Source organism: Ursus arctos, unplaced genomic scaffold (assembly GCF_023065955.2).
Source record: "Ursus arctos isolate Adak ecotype North America unplaced genomic scaffold, UrsArc2.0 scaffold_1, whole genome shotgun sequence".
Classification (NCBI taxonomy): domain Eukaryota; kingdom Metazoa; phylum Chordata; class Mammalia; order Carnivora; family Ursidae; genus Ursus; species Ursus arctos.
The window spans coordinates 48,187,561-48,204,321 of NW_026622763.1; the positions used below are offsets into that span (position 1 = coordinate 48,187,561).

At 42.1% G+C, this 16,761-nt stretch overlaps 1 protein-coding gene across 5 annotated transcripts in view; it reads right to left on the minus strand.

Moving 5' to 3' along the window:
* The window catches only part of STK39 (serine/threonine kinase 39), a 440,397-nt gene that overhangs the window by 107,958 nt on the left and 315,678 nt on the right, over nucleotides 1-16,761 (minus strand). For all 5 annotated transcript variants that reach the window (XM_026492623.4, XM_026492622.4, XM_057318301.1 and 2 more), the window contains 4 exons: nucleotides 11,592-11,714; nucleotides 11,465-11,494; nucleotides 3,656-3,718; nucleotides 1,829-1,896 (listed from right to left, as the gene is read on the minus strand). In XM_026492623.4, coding sequence (XP_026348408.1) covers nucleotides 1,829-1,896; nucleotides 3,656-3,718; nucleotides 11,465-11,494; nucleotides 11,592-11,714 — 284 coding nt within the window. The remainder of the gene's footprint in view (nucleotides 1-1,828; nucleotides 1,897-3,655; nucleotides 3,719-11,464; nucleotides 11,495-11,591; nucleotides 11,715-16,761) is intronic.

Genomic DNA, 16,761 nt, shown 5'->3' on the forward strand with positions numbered 1-16,761 from the left:
AAGGTGGAAGATATGTAGGATCAGGGGTCTAAGTCACAAACTCAGGAAGAAACCACCTGGGCCCATGAGGAACAAGGTAACAAAAGCAGGGGCAGACTACATGTCAATGAAGGACTGTGAGGATATAGAACCATATGATGAGAAGCAAGGCTACTTGTACTGTCTTTCCCAGGAAAAAGGAGCGAGTCCTAGGAAACTACAAATGGCTCTCAGAAAAACAAGGGGGTGCACTTCTTCTACACTGTTCTAGTACCTGAAGCAAAACAGTCTCGGGAGGTAACGCTAAAGACTACGTATGCATTTGAATACTCTCCAGGAGAATTCAATCCAGAGAACCTGGCATCTGGCTCTAAGGGTCAGAATTGGACCCCAGATCGGAAGATCAATTGAATCTCAAGGAAGAAGGTGAACCGTAACAAAGCGTTTTAGTATCAGAGGAGGGAATCACGGAAAAAGCGCTCAAGTATGCACAGAGGTGAGGTGGATATCTAGCACACCGCTGAAGAAAAAATTCCTGCGTATATCAAGTAGGAGACTGGATGCTGGGACTCTAAAGGTCACTCCCAATAACGCGCACTCAAGTGGACTGGCCGCTAACCTCCACGGTCTCGCTCGTGACTATATCTCAGGAGCGAACGCAGAGCCCGGCACAGCGGTTTTATCATAAACGTTCGTGCAATGAATAGATGAACAAGTGAACAAATAAAAGTAGTATCTGGTTCCAAAGTCAAACAAAGGAATGGGCTATTTCATTCTTTGGCGATCACTAAATATGCATAATTATGAATCATAATCAAGGCTACTTTCAAATATAAGGAAAATAGTCTCGCAATAATTTCACTTCTTGACTGGGAAATCACCTCTGAATTAAATCACAGCAAAGCTTGCCGTGCAGTTCCCCTGGTAAGCATGTGAAAACACACCGCAGATTGTAAATGACCATCAGAAATAACGGGTGATTATGGCGACGATTATCTGCCCTGACAGACTAAACTAACTCAGACGGCTGGAAACTAACCTTGAAAATGAATCCGCTTTTTATAGCCATGGCTCTGAAAATGGTCCATCAGCCATGTGTTTTATTTAATTGTCAAAGGAGAACATATGCGTAACTTATTTTAAAACACCTTCAAAAATGTGACAGTATCCTGACTGACCTGGTGAGTGAAGCTGTTTATAATTAAGCGGAAGCAAGTATGTCTTCAGACACCATATTCTTAACAAAGAACACACATCAAGATGGACCTTACGGTATAGGAATCCATGAAACAGAAAGAACTTTCATTCACTAGATACAAAGTCGACACGGTCAGGAACCATATTTGTATCCATTTCCTAGAAGACTGAGGGTTCTTTCAAAATACATCTGTCATTTCTCCACAGTAGCTGATCAAACCTGCCACTGAAAAATGTTCTGAACAGGCAACTTGTAGTACAAGCATGGTTTATTTCTGTCAGACTGACTGCCGAAGTGTGAAAGAAACTCATTAAAAATCTCTTACTGTGATCTTACATTGTAAAAAAATTTAAAAAAAAAAAAAAAGGGGAAAAAAAGCCCAAGAAAGAAAAGGAAAGGGAAAAAAAAAAACTTAATGAAGGGTACACTGAGCCTGCAGACACAGTCATCTGGTGCTGTCTTTCTTATTTTTCTGTAGTAAGCAATTAGAAAAGAGCAATTAGTCCTGGGAATACAGCTTACACACTAGCTGTTTGGCGAAATCAAATAAGTTAACAATTTTATTTTATGCTAATATTACGAAAACTTAGTGAAGGAAATAAGAATATTATACTATAGCAAAAGCAGTACAAAATAAACAGTATTATTTACCTTAATCTTAAAACGAGGTTCACAGCGCAAGAAGCTTCTCTATAGTCTTCGTTAGCATTGGGTAGGCCCTTTAAAACAAAACCGCAAAAAAATGAATAAAATCATGACATCCCTTGATTCCCACGACCCTTTCTTTCTGGAAATTTCCAAACTAGGTCTTTACACATGGCATGTCCTATTTGGCCACACAGCAGCTCTATGTGAAGGTTGGAATGATGCCTAATTCCCATCCCAGTTGGAGAACCAAATGTTTCAAATAGAAAACCTCAGTTGTAGGGTGGGTCCTATGAACAGGTGGTATAAGCTGCAGTAAGTCCAAACAGGAAGGGTCGGCCATCTTAAAGGAGCATCCCACAAGCTGAGCCATTGTGGGTACCCACTGGGGTTTGGTGATGCACAAAGGCTGGGCACCTGAAACATCAGGAGGCAGAGGAAGGCGGGATCCAGTAGGGATCTTTCCTGCCTTTTTCACCTGCAACCTATTTCCTTAAATACAGATCATCAACCACAAATGCCTCCACTCCACAGCCCCTCCCAACTCCTGCGAATCCCTGGACATGAGTAGAACTTCCTGCTGGAGTAGAAAAACAGAGATTTCGGGTCAAGACTTGGCTCTGTCACTGACCAGGTGTGCAACCATGAGCAAGTCATTCTCCGAACCTATTTTCCCACTTACAAAATGGGGATAATACCGGTTTCAAAAGTTTGCTGGAAGAACAAATAGTGTATATGAAAATGGCTTATCAACTATAACATGTTACATAATACTAGTTATCCTAGTCCCCTTTCCTGTTCCCCTTATTCTATTCACCTTCTGACAAATTATTGTTCCTAACTTGCCTTTTATCATTCAACCAGTCCTCACAATTCGTCTCAAGTTGTTTTACTACCTTGACTGATACAGAGTAAAAAGACCTAAACTGAATCCCGGCTCTGCCTCTAACCAGTTCTATAACCTTGCATGAGCCACTTAACCTCTGCACGTCTATGCTTTCTCAGCTATAAAATAAGGGCCAAGGACTAGATGTCTGACCTCAAACAGGCTTCCTGCCACCATAAAATCCTATCACACGATCCTCAGTTTACAGCTGCTTTCAGAAAACACACATCAGGTAGGATGAAAATGAATTTATCGATCGATATTCAGATCTGGGGGACAAAGCTGTGATCCCAAGGCTTGTGATGCTTGATAGTATAATGATTTTGAGAGCAAAAGGGCTTGCCTGTTAATTATACAGCAAAACCAGAACAGGGGCCTGCACCCCGGTACTATGTCCATGTCCCTCCTGTGTGTTGTTCAGCGCTCTGCATCAGCACCCGACTCAAGTCATGCCGCATATTTTCCATTACGTAACTTTTAATATAAATGCATGTCACAGTCCCTGGACTTTTATTTTTACAAGGCAAGTTGTAGAGATAAATTGCCCCATAAAATTCAATGATAAAAGAATTATGAAAACAGGTTGTAGAAATCCAACTGAGAGCCAAAAAGAGAAAAGTATCAATTAACTCTATGGTTTTGTGGCGAGAATCTAACAGAATGGGGAGTCATTTTCTTTGCTTTTCTTACTTCACACACTACCAACAATTTCAGAAGCAGTGTGGTAATCAATCCTTGCTCTTGAACCTATCATTTAAAGGTTGGAGGTCCTGAAAATCATGGTCAATAGTAACAGTACTCTTTTCTCCATACCTATTAAAAGAGGAGAGTTTACAAGCCCCCAATTTTGATGGACTGCCCTGAAACTATCTTCTGAAAAATGTTGGTTTTTCCAAAAATAGGTCTACAAATCATCTCAAACGTAAGTGACTGGTGGAGAAACATACCTGAGAGTCCTGCACAGAGAGGGACTGTATCTGCTCGGGTATACTGCTGGCATTCACCGCCATCTGTTAAGAGAGGCACCGTTACAGCACTTAAGGAAACCAAAATGAGACAGTAAGGTCAGCGTGCTTACCCCAAGTCCCGATTATCAGAGACAATTTTGCATAAGTAATTTTAAATTGGTTTTTTGCTCCAAAGTGTGGTCCTTTGACACACCTCATTGGAATCACCCAGGACTCATGGTAAAGATTTCTGGGCCCCGCCTAGCCAGGATTCAGAATTTCATCGAGACGGGAGAGAATGTGTATCTTTAAGAAGCACCCTGGGTAATCCTTATGCTTTCACAGAGTCACTGAGCTAAAGTGAAAAGGCAGGGACTATTTGATAGTTTAAATCTAATAACAGAAAGATGCTCTAGGACCATCTGTTCTTGTCACAGAATTTCGTCTAAAGTTAAAGGTCCCCAACGAAAGGATGTTAGGATTAGTAACTTTAACCACGACTTGACCTTTAATCGTTACTTGGAACAATTTTTTCACTGGATTTAAAAAATACATAAAGGTAGCTGCACTTTTAAGACATTTTCCCAAAAGAAAAGTCAAAGCGATAGGTTATTTTTTTCTCTCGAGTTAGAAATCCAACCCTATCTTCCTAGTTCTTATCATCTGTTGAAGGAGAAGAAAGTGATAAAGAAAGGGGGGGTAATCAGAAGGAGGAATGAAGCATGAGAGACTATGGACTCTGAGAAACAAACTGAGGGCTTCACAGGGGAGGGGGGTGGGGGAATGGGATAGACCGGTGATGGGTAGTAAGGAGGGCACGTATTGCATGGTGCGCTGGGTGTTATACGCAACTAATGAATCATCGAACTTTACATCAAAAACCAGGGATGTACTGTATGGTGACTAACATAATATAATTAAAAAATATTATTTAAAAAAAAAAGAAATCCAACCCTAATATGATACCAAAAGTATTTTTGCCTCAAGCCTTACTTTTATGAACTCTGCCCTCAAAACTGGAAAGACCAAAGGGGGGGGGGGGGGAGAAACAACTAGAAGAGGAACAGCAATGAAATGAAAAATATATATTATTTTCTAAAACTACTATCAATTCTAAAATAATCAGAAGTCATCGGAAATTTTTTACGGCAAGTTTTCTAAAGCTTAAGATGCAGAATTCTTACTCACCGGGCTTCCTCAAAATAACTATGCTGGTAATGAAGTAATGGGGGGAAGCCTACTAATGTCTGTAATTTACTGTGAAATGCAACAAAAAATGAAGATGGAGGAATAGATGTGCACACAAGAAAGTATAGTAATGGTAGGATCTAGGTGTAGGTAGGTGTTCACTATAAAATACTTTCAATGTTGCTATACATTTGAAAATGTTCATAGTAAAATGTTGGGGAAAATGACTATGTAAGAAGAACAAATGTGTATTCTTTAGCCAGCCAGAAGACTGGGCCTATACCAAATGATCTCTTGTAAAGAACCCTTCAGGTTGACTGATCCCACGATCTCAATTAAGGTTTAAAATACAACCAAAAGCCACATCAGCACTCACAGAATATTCTACCTCTAGTCAAAAGACTACTCTAACCTGAAAAACATTAATGGCATTTCCTAGAGATGAAAACTTCTCTTCCTCCTAGGGAGGTCCCCTCTCCTGCCCTGCTCTCCCTTACTCCTGGGCCATCACCAGGATGGAAAGCTGGTTAACTGGCCTGGGGGCTGGATTCCCAAGGCCCCTGTGCAATTTCATTCTGTAGGTGCAGCCCTGCAGGTGACGAAGGGACCAGCCTCTGGCTCTCACCAGTACACAAGCAATACAGGGGGTTCCTCAGGAAAATATGCAAGAGGCACAGGAGTGGACAACAGTGAAGTTTCCTCTGCAAAACATCTTCCTTGATGACCAACACCAGTCATCCAAATGTCACCATTATAGGCGTACATTTTTAAATATAAAAACTTACAAGAAAGCTAACATATCAAGCAGGTGTTACTCACCACAGTGTAATATAAATTTGCTTATTGGATTTTTATTTTGTTTTGTTTTTAAACAGTTTGTTATAAGAAGCGGATTTGAGAGAACAGGGGCTTTCATAGGAAGGGAAGAGAAGAACAGATTAATGGTGGATATCACACTGCAAATAGGCCTCTGAGACGGGGTGAAAGAGAGGGAAGGATCCCAGAATACAGAAAAGAAAGGGACAATGCCTGCTAATTTCCCATAGAGCTCTGCCTAATCTTTTTTTCTATTTTTAAAATTATTGTGGCTAACTAAATGCAGTGTGTTATCCTGGATTGGATCCTGGGACCAAAATAAATTATATCAGTGGACAAACAACTGAAATATGAACACGGTCTGTGGGTTAGTTGACAGTAATGTAGCACTTCTATTTCTTAGTTGTGACCAATGAACCAGGCTCACATAAAATGGAACAGCAGGTGAAGAACGTATAGGAACTCTGTATTATCTTTGTCACTTTTCTCGAAATCTAAAATTATTGCAACATAGGTTTATTTTCAGAAATACAGAAGATTTCTGATGACAAATCTAACGTTTATGACAAAAAGTCAGAAAGCCAGTCACCAGAAATAAGAACGTGTCTTAGAAAATGGCGGTAGGAAAGTAGAGAGTCAGAGCCATCTGTGGTGACAAAGCCAAGCATAATACATTTGGAGGGAGAAATCAGATCTTTGCCTCCATCTACAAGTGGATATAATACAAACATGTATAAGAGCTGACAGGAATTTGGAAAACACTAGGTTCTCAGAAATACACTAAAAAGATGGGGCGCCTGGGTGGCACAGCAGTTGGGCGTCTGCCTTCGGCTCGGGGCATGATCCCGGCATTGTGGGATCCAGCCCCACGTCAGGCTCCTCCGCTGTGATCCTGCTTCTTCCTCTCCCACTCCCCCTGCTTGTGTTCCCTCTCTCGCTGGCTGTCTCTATCTCCGTCGAATGAATAAATAAAAAATCTTAAAAAAAAAAAAAAAAGAAATACACTAAAAAGCTAACAGCAGTTCTAACCATCAGGCAATAGAAATGAGTAAATGTAAACAATAAATTCAGCTTTCACATTGTGACTCATCTCTAGTAAAATTAGCCTAAATCCACACCCAATTTATTTTCTCCTCAGAACAAAATACCAGAGTCGGGAAACAGAACGTTTTCACAATTAACCTCATCTAGATTCTGTAATGAAATCCTTCAATCTAGCTCTTATGGGCCATTGGCGGCCTTGGTCAACAAACCTTCCCACCTGGCTCCATGACACTTGATTAAATCAGGACAACTTCTCCAGGGGGTTTCTGAAACCTCTTTCACGGTTTTCTCCTCTTCTCTCCCTCTCTTATTTTCTTCTTGAGATTTCTGACAGATATTTAAAACAAATCTTCAGAAATTTTGAGCACCCAATCTTCCTGGACTTCAGTGTGGACTTCTGGATTGGTGTGGTTTTCCTAGCCAGTGGTTCTTGATCCTAGCCATGTATCAGAATCACATGAGCAGTTCCCTAAAAATTCGGGTTGCCTGGACATCATCCACAACTCCCAAATCACAATTTGAGGGCTGGTTCTAGGCATCTGCATTCTTAAAGCTTTCGGTTTTTCTGATGCAGAGCCAAGGTTGCAAAGCATTTGTTTTCATGCCTAACAGAGGGGCTCCTACAAAAAGAATGCATCTTTAGCCTTAGCTAATGTCTCCCTCAGTTAAAGGAAACCCAAAGAAAGTGGGAATGTAAAGATAAAGGCAATTTTACTTTTATACAGAAAATGAGGATATAAAGCAAACTTGATTTTAAAAATTATAAAACACATATTTTCAGAATCTGACAAAAACAGATTCCCAGATCACTGGTCAAAAAGATCAATAATGAGGTAATAGTTGAAAGGTCTTCTATAAGCTACGATGGCATATAGGCTAGGAAACCCCACCTAAAGAAGCCAGTCTTGCAAATGCCTCCCCCGCCCCCCTCCCCACCTCCAAAGAGATGAGAAGTTTCCGGAGAGCAGGCTCTCTGCTTTGCTTTTGTATAATTCCCACAATGCCACAGTACCTAACACTGCTTCATGTAAAAATCAGGCACAGATTAAATACTTGCTCAATTAACTTCATTATTAATACTATTGTTACATTTAACAATATAGTCATCTTTAAGTCACCACTGGCTTCCGCCATCCAAGTGGAATATAATAATAAATAAATGAAATGAGCATGAATTACCTACATACTACAAACTATGAATTACTAGTAGGCTGAAACTAATACTTTGCAAGGCTATTTCTAAAACATCGGGTTAGGAACACAGGCAGACCAATTTTTCTATGGGTTTGGCTATGAATCTCAAGACAAGTGTAACTCTGGCACTTTATACGTCACACTGGAAATTCTCTCGGATTTAAGAAGATCTCCAAATATGACCGAGTACCAGGCACATCTTCCCAAGGCCCCTCTAACAAACATCCCACCCTGACCTCCTCAATCTTCTCCAACAAATGCTGTAGTACCAGGACATTCTTCCTTATACTTCCTGGGGAAGCCAAACAGCCCTTTACAAATTAAGCATCTAAAACACTCCCTCCTTTACTGGAGCATCTTACTGTGTACATGTCCGCTGGTGACTCGAATACCCACAGAGTGTCCACTAGATGCAATGGAACCCAAATATGAATAAGATACTAGCCCAGTCTTCTAGTGGCTTCTAGTCAAGTAAATAAACTTCAATTTAAATGATGAGTGCTCTTGAAAAGCTTATTAAAATGTAAACACTGGCATTTAAATGTGCCATTTGGCACAGATAAGCATTTTCACCCTCAAAGATGTTTAAAGGTATACGGTACACTGTCAGAGGCTGTATAAATTGGTACTGCTTTTTTATTCTCAGCTTTACTGAGATACAATTGACAAATAAAAATGTGAGATATTTGAAGTGGTTCAGCTTTTGATAGCAGCCATTAAAAATTCAAAATCAGATTTTGTTAGATGAAGTAATCACAGTTCTTTCAATTCTTTAAATTACTTTACTTGCACATGTGCGCCTCGACACGCAGACACAAAATGTGAATGGAAGGCAGTTTGTAATCGTAACGTAAATGCTCACCAAGAAGTTAATGGTTAAATAAACTACTTCAATCCATCCAGGTTAGTAATACTACTCAGCAGTGAAAAATAGAGGCAGATCTACACAACTAATGTGGGAACATTTCCAAGAGGAATGCAAGTTGCAAAAACCAAAAAACATTTCTGTGGAATCTCCATGTGGTCCACCTGAAACAAACGTAACATTGTGTCAACTATACTTCAATAAAAAGCTTACGGTGTTTATGATCCCATTCACATATTTAATAGGGTATGGATTTCTTTCTTTACATATCTGTATGTAAATGAGCAGAAAAAAGTCTGGAAGAAAATACTGCAAAATAACCTCTGTGGAAAGAAGGAACAAACACGGGGCGAGAGGGGCAGCAGAATAAAAGTGGCTCTTCAGGTTTTTCTATTTAATTCTTCCGTAAGAAGAATTTTAATAGGTTTTTGTGTCCCTTTCAGTAACACCTACCCTGACCAACCCATTTAAAATTATAAACCCGAACCACATCCCTGTACTTCCCACTATTTTTTCCCCATTGCTCCTATTCCATTGTAACAAAACACAAACTGATTTACGAAGGCTGTTGCTTGTTGTTTACCTGCTCCCCTCAAAATGTAAGCACCACAGGAACGGGGATTTCATGTTTTTTTTCTCACTGACGTACCCCCAAAATCTACTAGAACAATGTGCATAGTATGCATGCATGTGTGTGTGTGTTGCCCATTAATTCTAATTCCTTTTGTAATATGAAATACTTTTTGATTCACTTACAAAAAGTGAACTTAGGTAGGTGGCAAGTCAGGGAGCTACTTTAATTAAAAGCTGAAAGGACAGAGGAACCATCATGGTAGCTGCTCTTAACAGCTCCGGATGCTGAAACGGCAGCCTTGAAAAACAAAAAAAAACTGGCCTGAAGAGCTATGCAGTAGCAGGTGGGGCTGGTTATTCCTAAAATGTGGTAAAAGTGTTTATATTCAAACACATGAACCCTTTCACAAAAACAAGGCTATCTATGCATTCCTTAATTAGAAACCAGCATGGGAACAGACATCTGCCTCTGGGACATCAAATGAGTTGAGACACAGAGAAGTGCCTAAGACTTTCAGATCCCACCCATGAAGGTCGACTGTGATGGCGATGACCTGACAGCACGCTATCCATCACTCACCCTGTCTCTGCGGAACACATTCTTGCCAAAAAGATACCGTTAATATCCAAATAACAGATCAGTTATCAGAGCAATTTCAACAAGCACAGAGGAGGATATCATCACAATACACTTAAATCCTCGAGAGGAAAGTCCCCCACCCGTCAGTCTGCGCCAGGTAAGGCAGGATTCGGTGAACACGATCCAATAAAGACGCTCCATAGTGAACCAATATGAACGCTTTCTGCATCACCCTGCTACTTGAATCATGATATTTTGTTCTGTTTCTAAGCAGGATGGGCCCCTCCGGTTAGAGACACTCTAGGAAACGGATGAAAAACCTGGACTCTGCACTTCACTGTGGGTAAACTAGGAAAGTGGGCAAGAAGAGGGCAGAGTTCACGATACCTGGTTAAGATCATTCTAAAAACCAGCACGTGTGTAGCCAATGGGTCCTACCCGGGAGCTCACCACCATCATTTGTAACAGACAGGGATAACTTCCTTGATGAAGCTTACATTTTATGTACAAAATGCAAAAATTAATTCCTGTGATAAACATAGGAAGAAACAGGAACTGAAGAACAGGTAACAGCGGGAGGCAAGCCGACTGAAAAATCCCTAGGGAAGGCCTACTGCTGTGGCAGGAGGGATGAAGAGACCGGTGGGAGGGGAGAGTGACAGGGAAACAACGGCTTGCAGCTTCGATGTGCTCTTCTCAGAAGGGCCAGCTGGTTACTGCCCCTTGTAGTGGAATGGAAGATTTACTTCACTTCATCAAAAGGAAATATCTACTAATTACAAAAAAAAAAAAAAAAAAAAAAAAAGTTGGGGTGGGTATCATTTGTAACTCAAAGTCTTCTGTTTTCTTAATGAGAATTTATCAAGGCACACATTAATTACTAGGTCTGTAAAATATCTGGAGCTATTCAAATATGCTCAAATTTTCTCCAGGAGAATTAGCAAGTCTTTTGAACTACAGGCATCATTAGGCATTAGGATAATTAACTTTGCTTCCTCCATCTGGTTCATCGAAAGATGACCAGTTCTCAAAGGGAAGCTGAGGGGTACTCCTTGCCTACTAAGTTACCCAGGAGATTGTAAAGCCAAGACCAACAGATTCAACGTGAAACTGAACCACTTTATAACTGCTTTATCGTACACTAAAAAATCTAGAAAGATTTTGTCTGTATGCCTACTGCGTTTTCTAAAGGACAGTATATATGAAGATGGAGATCAACTTAGTCCTAAGTTGAGCACCCAGTGAGCAGTTCATACGCGTGGTTTCACAGATCCTCAGAGCAACTCAATAGTGTGATCCTCACCATCTGACAGAGGAGGAAACGGAGGCTCAAGGAGTGAAGTCATCACCAATTTATTAAGCCCAAAAGTAATTCAGACAGAATCGGGACCTGCAAAATCTACATGCCTTTTCTGCTCTGCTGCTCCATGAGAACAAAATTTTGAGGTCTCTTTCCCCAAATGGATCACACTCTGACACCACAAGGAGTGGTGGACGGGGTGGGGGTGAGTGGGCCAAAATAATGTTTAAATAAATAACCACCACTCACCTCTGGGTTTTCTTCTTTTACTCTTCGTGACTGTAAAACAATTGCAGATCCGTTAATACACACACCCACAAAATGCCACAAAAAGAAAATGTGCACAGGTTAGCTCACCATCATCAATGTGACTTACCTTTTCTTGCGAAAAGGCTGCCTTCCCTTCTTCACTTTTCTCATCCATCTCGTCGTCACTCCACTCCCAGTCACCGTCCTCGGTTTTATGAAGGTGACCGCTTGACCCAGGGACTCTTCTCACCTGAATCAAAACACACCCGCCCGATTCTTCACTAGCGGAAGGCAGACAGCGCTCGCTGGGACTGCAACTTGGGCCACGCAGCGCACGCCTACCCTGAAGACACCCTGACTGGCTACGCATTCAGGGATAGCAGTTAGTACCCAAAAAGACCACACAGCCCGCAAACTCCCACACTTGTCCTCCTTCCAAACATACTGTGTTCTTGAAATGCATTACTACACACACGAAGAACAAAATATTTTGGAAGAACACCACGTACATCAGCCATCAGGATCAAACCCATCTTTCACTTTTGCTTCAGTTAACACTTCATTAATTACTACACATTAAAGGCCATGTGGTCGGCTTCAAGATTGCCTAAGGAAACGCGAGCAACAGACTGCTGACGGAGGGGAGGCAGGGGAATCAGGCAGCCTAATGAGGCATACGAATCTAGGGGTGTATCAGCGACCTAAAACCTATGTCAAAAAAAAAAAAAGCAAATACCCTTCTACTGCCACCTTGCTCTTTTTTCAGAACCTGACATCACACTTGTTTTCCCAGGATTCTACTCAACCGCAGCATCAGACTATTCTTAACACACCTGGTAACACTTTTGAGCCTTGGGAGGATTGCTAGAGACAGCAAGATAATCAGCAGCTGCGCCAGATAATCTAAACAGATTCCATCAGTCTTCTGCAAGAATTTCAAAATTTTTTTGAACTAGGGTAGAGATGCGATTCAGGGGTATGCTTTCCAAATGCCTGGTGTGGGTGAAAAAGCAAAACTTTTTTAAAAGGACAGGATGACTGAGAATGATGAGCCTCTAACCAAAGTAATTTGCCTTAAAAAAAAAAAATGGACTCAGACATAATTAAACAAAGCAATGTAGCAGATGAACATGTGAATGCAATAGCCAATGATTCACCGATTCGGAGAAACTTCAAGGGGAAGGGGACCCTGGAGACTGTCTAGTCCGATCCCCTCGTTCTACAGATGAGGAAATGAAGGCCCAGAATGTGACCGAAGATCACAGGGTAATAAGGACAAAGGCAAGAAAAAAAAGCCTTCAGATTCCCATTCCAATGTGAGACTTACACCACTGAATGATGACTGTGAAACTGAAGTCGTCTAAAAACATCCTGTGAAGACTTTGAAAGACTATAATGGGAGGAAAACACTATTTTCCATAAGAGAAACTAGTTAGTTATATCGTGGGAGCTTCATTAATCCTAAAGGAAAAACCACAGACCTTAAAATTAAAGTAAGTATTTACACACATGTTCAGTCAATGTCGATTCACCATACGTGCAGGCTCGGGGTTTGACTTGAAGACATTATTGTGTAGAACCTGTAAAAGCAAGCCCGACCACTTGGTCTAGAAGATCTGAGCCCCAATATGGAAAGTTAAATAGAAAGTTCTTACTCATAACTGCAAACACAGTTATGCTCAATAAAAAAAAAAAAAAAAAAAGGCAAGCTTTGTCTCCACTCCAAAAAAAACTAATTCACCTTTGAAACAACCCCTTATGTGCTTGACATATTTTTTTTCCATTCACATTTTTTGAATCATTGGAAAAGACCTAATGATAGTGAGTTTAATGTGCTAACAGGTGCTGGCAAAGTAGTGTAGGGAACAAGTGCTGAAATGCGCGTCAAGACATTTAGAACAGACTGCTCTTTAAAACCACAAAGAAATGGATAGGGGAAGAGAAAATAATTTGGAAAAAAAAATTTGAGAGAGAGAGCACAAGTGGGAGGGGCAGAGGGAGAGGAGAGAGAGAGAACCCTAAACAGACTCCACGCTGAGAGCAGAGCCCGAGGTGGGGCTCGATCCCACTACCCTGAGATCACAACCCTAGCAGAAACCCAGACACGGACGCTCAACCGACTGGGTCACCCAGGCCTCCCAGAGAAAAAAAAAAATTTCTGTTGACGTACACAATAAAATTATTTTCTTAGCAATACTCATCATGATGATAGAGGAAAATCTGTGTTAATGACTACATCAAAAGAGGAAAATCTGTGTTTAATGACTACAGTAAAAGAATTTAAAGCCCCATCTATTACAAAACATATTAACTAAGAAGTGAGAAAACAAGGAAAACTGTATCAGAAACAGAACTCTACCTTTAGTGAAACCGCAAAAAAGCATGATTAATGAATCAGTATTCTTCAAGGACTAATACGAGATTACCCTAAGGAAATCTGACAATAGAGTACAGCTTCACACCCTAAAATTTCTTTTAAGCCCTTTTCCCTCTGTTCACAAAATCTGCTAGTTCTGTTTCTACAAGCAGGATCCAACCACAGACGATGAAATGGCCACCTTCTATTTTATTTTAGAATCCTGGCTGCCTCCCTCCTAGTTTTATTTGGTGGAAGAGAGAAAGATAAAGCAAAACATCTAAGATTATAGCCTTGGGCACTGAAAGAAATGGTGGCATGGGCCTTTATGTAATAAATACTGAATAAATGTAGAAATTAAGACAAAAACATTATAAAACCTACGTCACAGACAATATTGGTATAGGAGTCACGAGAACAAGAATACAAATCTGTTAAGAACATCCTTTCGGTTTACAGGAAGGAAAACTTGCAGCATAGTTTGAAACCCGGGTTTCACGGTATATTTATGTGACACTGACCTCCACTGAAAAGACCAGAAAGCAATTCCACAAAGTTACATCCCTGTGGGGAGTTTGCAGGGACTCCAGGAAACAACTTCCACCTTCTAAAGCCAAAGCAACTAAGTTTCCATAGTTTAACAAACGGGGTTCTTATTTAGGAACTGATGAATACTCTACAAAATTTTTTTAAAAATCCAAAAAAAGATGTGTAAAAGCCTTCTGTCCTTCCCCATCTCCTACCGCAAGGATGGAGGTTACTTTTCCATTGCTCTCATTCTGTTAAACCAATGCATCACTTAGTAAAGCCAAGAGGTGGTAGTTGGGGATTTAAAAAAAGAATCCAATGCTTCTCAGAGAAAGGAGCTCAGTCATGAGCCCACAAATTCCTCAGGTCCAACAGTGAGGTTAGACCTAGTTTTACAGGCAGTAACAATTATTCCCAAGACTAGGAATAAAGTACAGTTGAGCAGTTCTACTGATCTGTTATTTCCTTTCCTTTCTCTAAACCCCGTCTTTATGAAAATTCATTTTTAAAAATGAACCGAAGTTCTGATTCCCACTAGAGAAGAAGTCAGGTCAGACAGAGAAATAGTGTGGCTCCCGGGCTACTGCTGGTGGCCATGGGCTCCTAGGTTGGCAGTGGAGCCAGGATGGAGCAGCCAGGAACAGGGAATGGCAGCAACAACGGGAAGTCACCGGAGCGGCCTGACTCATGTTCCCAGCGGTGCCCCTCTGAACAGGAGCTTTCTGTAAATAACCGGGACCCAGGATTTCTTTGCAACACGTCACGTGGACCCCTGACCCCTGACACCAGAACAGAAAAAACCGTACGAAGGACAGACAGGAGACAGCCAGCAGATAAGCTATCTAGACAGGGTGTTAAACATGTTAGAAATTAAAGTCTATTTCTCTAAAAAGGATGAATGTGACCCAAAGATAAACTGGCTAAAATTTAGCAGCATTTGTTCAATCCTGCGTGCCCCTCTTTCTAAGGCACCTGTCAGCTGCTTTCACGGCTACATTCATGTCTCCCTGGAGGTAGGATTTCGGAGTCTCCTCAGAATGATTTCTCCTCCGCCTGTTAACCTACAGCCTGACCACAGCCTGAATCTCGTGATCCGGACATGGTGGAAAGCAATACCCAGTAACGTCTCCCTCATCAGGCATTCTACTGAGCAGAAGTATTAAAAACGTTTCTAATTCCGGTTTATAACATCTTTGAGGCTCTGCCAAGGAAACAAAAAGCCTTCTAAATCATCAAAAATAAATAAAATTAGAGGCACCTGGGTAGTTCAGTAGGTTAAGCGTCCGACTCTTGATTTCGGCTCAGGTCAAGATCTCAGGGTCGTGGGATCGAGCCTCTCCTAGAGATCCGCGCTCAGCACGGAGTCTGCTTGTCCCTCTCCCTTTATTCCTCCCCCTGCTTGTGTTCCCTAGCTCTAAAATAAAATCTTTTTTAAAAATAAAATAAGCCTCAGTAAGTTCTCAGCTGGATGTATTTTACTCTTCCCCGTCTTATACTCTGACATTATATCGCACAACCTGACACCTCCGTGCCGCACCTACTACCTGGCCTCACTGTGCTCTCTGGCCGTCGGTCCTCCCCTGCCTCTTCCCTCAGCCCCTCCTGGTTCACCCCCGTCTTAGGTCTGACGCCCACAGCTGACTCTGCTGGTGCTCACTTATTATGCCCCACCCCCTGCCCCTGCCTGTACAAACCACACCTGGGAGGAGGGGGGCGGGGTCAGTCCAAACACCCAGCCTTCATTCCTGGGCGAACAGAGACTAGCCATACGCCTGGTGCCATGACACAGGGTCGCTGGCCGCTCCTGGGGGGATACGGGCCTGCCACAACCCGGCCACTCAAGGTGCGGTTCCTGCAGCAGCAGCGTCACCCGGGGGCTTTATTAGAAATGCTGAATCTTGGGCCCCACTCCAAACCCACTGATTCGGAATATTCCTTTTAGCAAGAGCTCCAGGTGATTCATCTTCGCGTTCAGCCTGGAGAAGCGCTGTGCTGATGGCTTACCGCTAGCCTAGTCCCTCTCCGCAGCCCGTAATACCGACTGTATTTATGTAAGAGAGTCCCTGTGCTGAGAACTTTAAACACCGCAATTAGTGTCATCTTCGAGAATCACTGTACTCCCCCATTCCTCTGAGGGAAAACTGAGGTGCGGGGAAGTGAAACACCTGGCTGAGCCGGGCCCAGGGCGGGAGGGCAGGGGTCTGACCCCAGCGTGCCGGGGCCGGACTCCGCTACTGCGGCTCGCAGGGGAGCGCCAGTCATCCGAACAGCTCCCCCCGCCGCCCTCGGCGCACCCGGCCCATCCAGCCTACGCCCACCTCGTCGACGCGATCCTGTCAGCTCCTTCACACGCTCCACCCTCCTTAGCCTCTTTCCCTCCTGGGTGCAGGAAAATGGATCCCCTTTCCTCTGA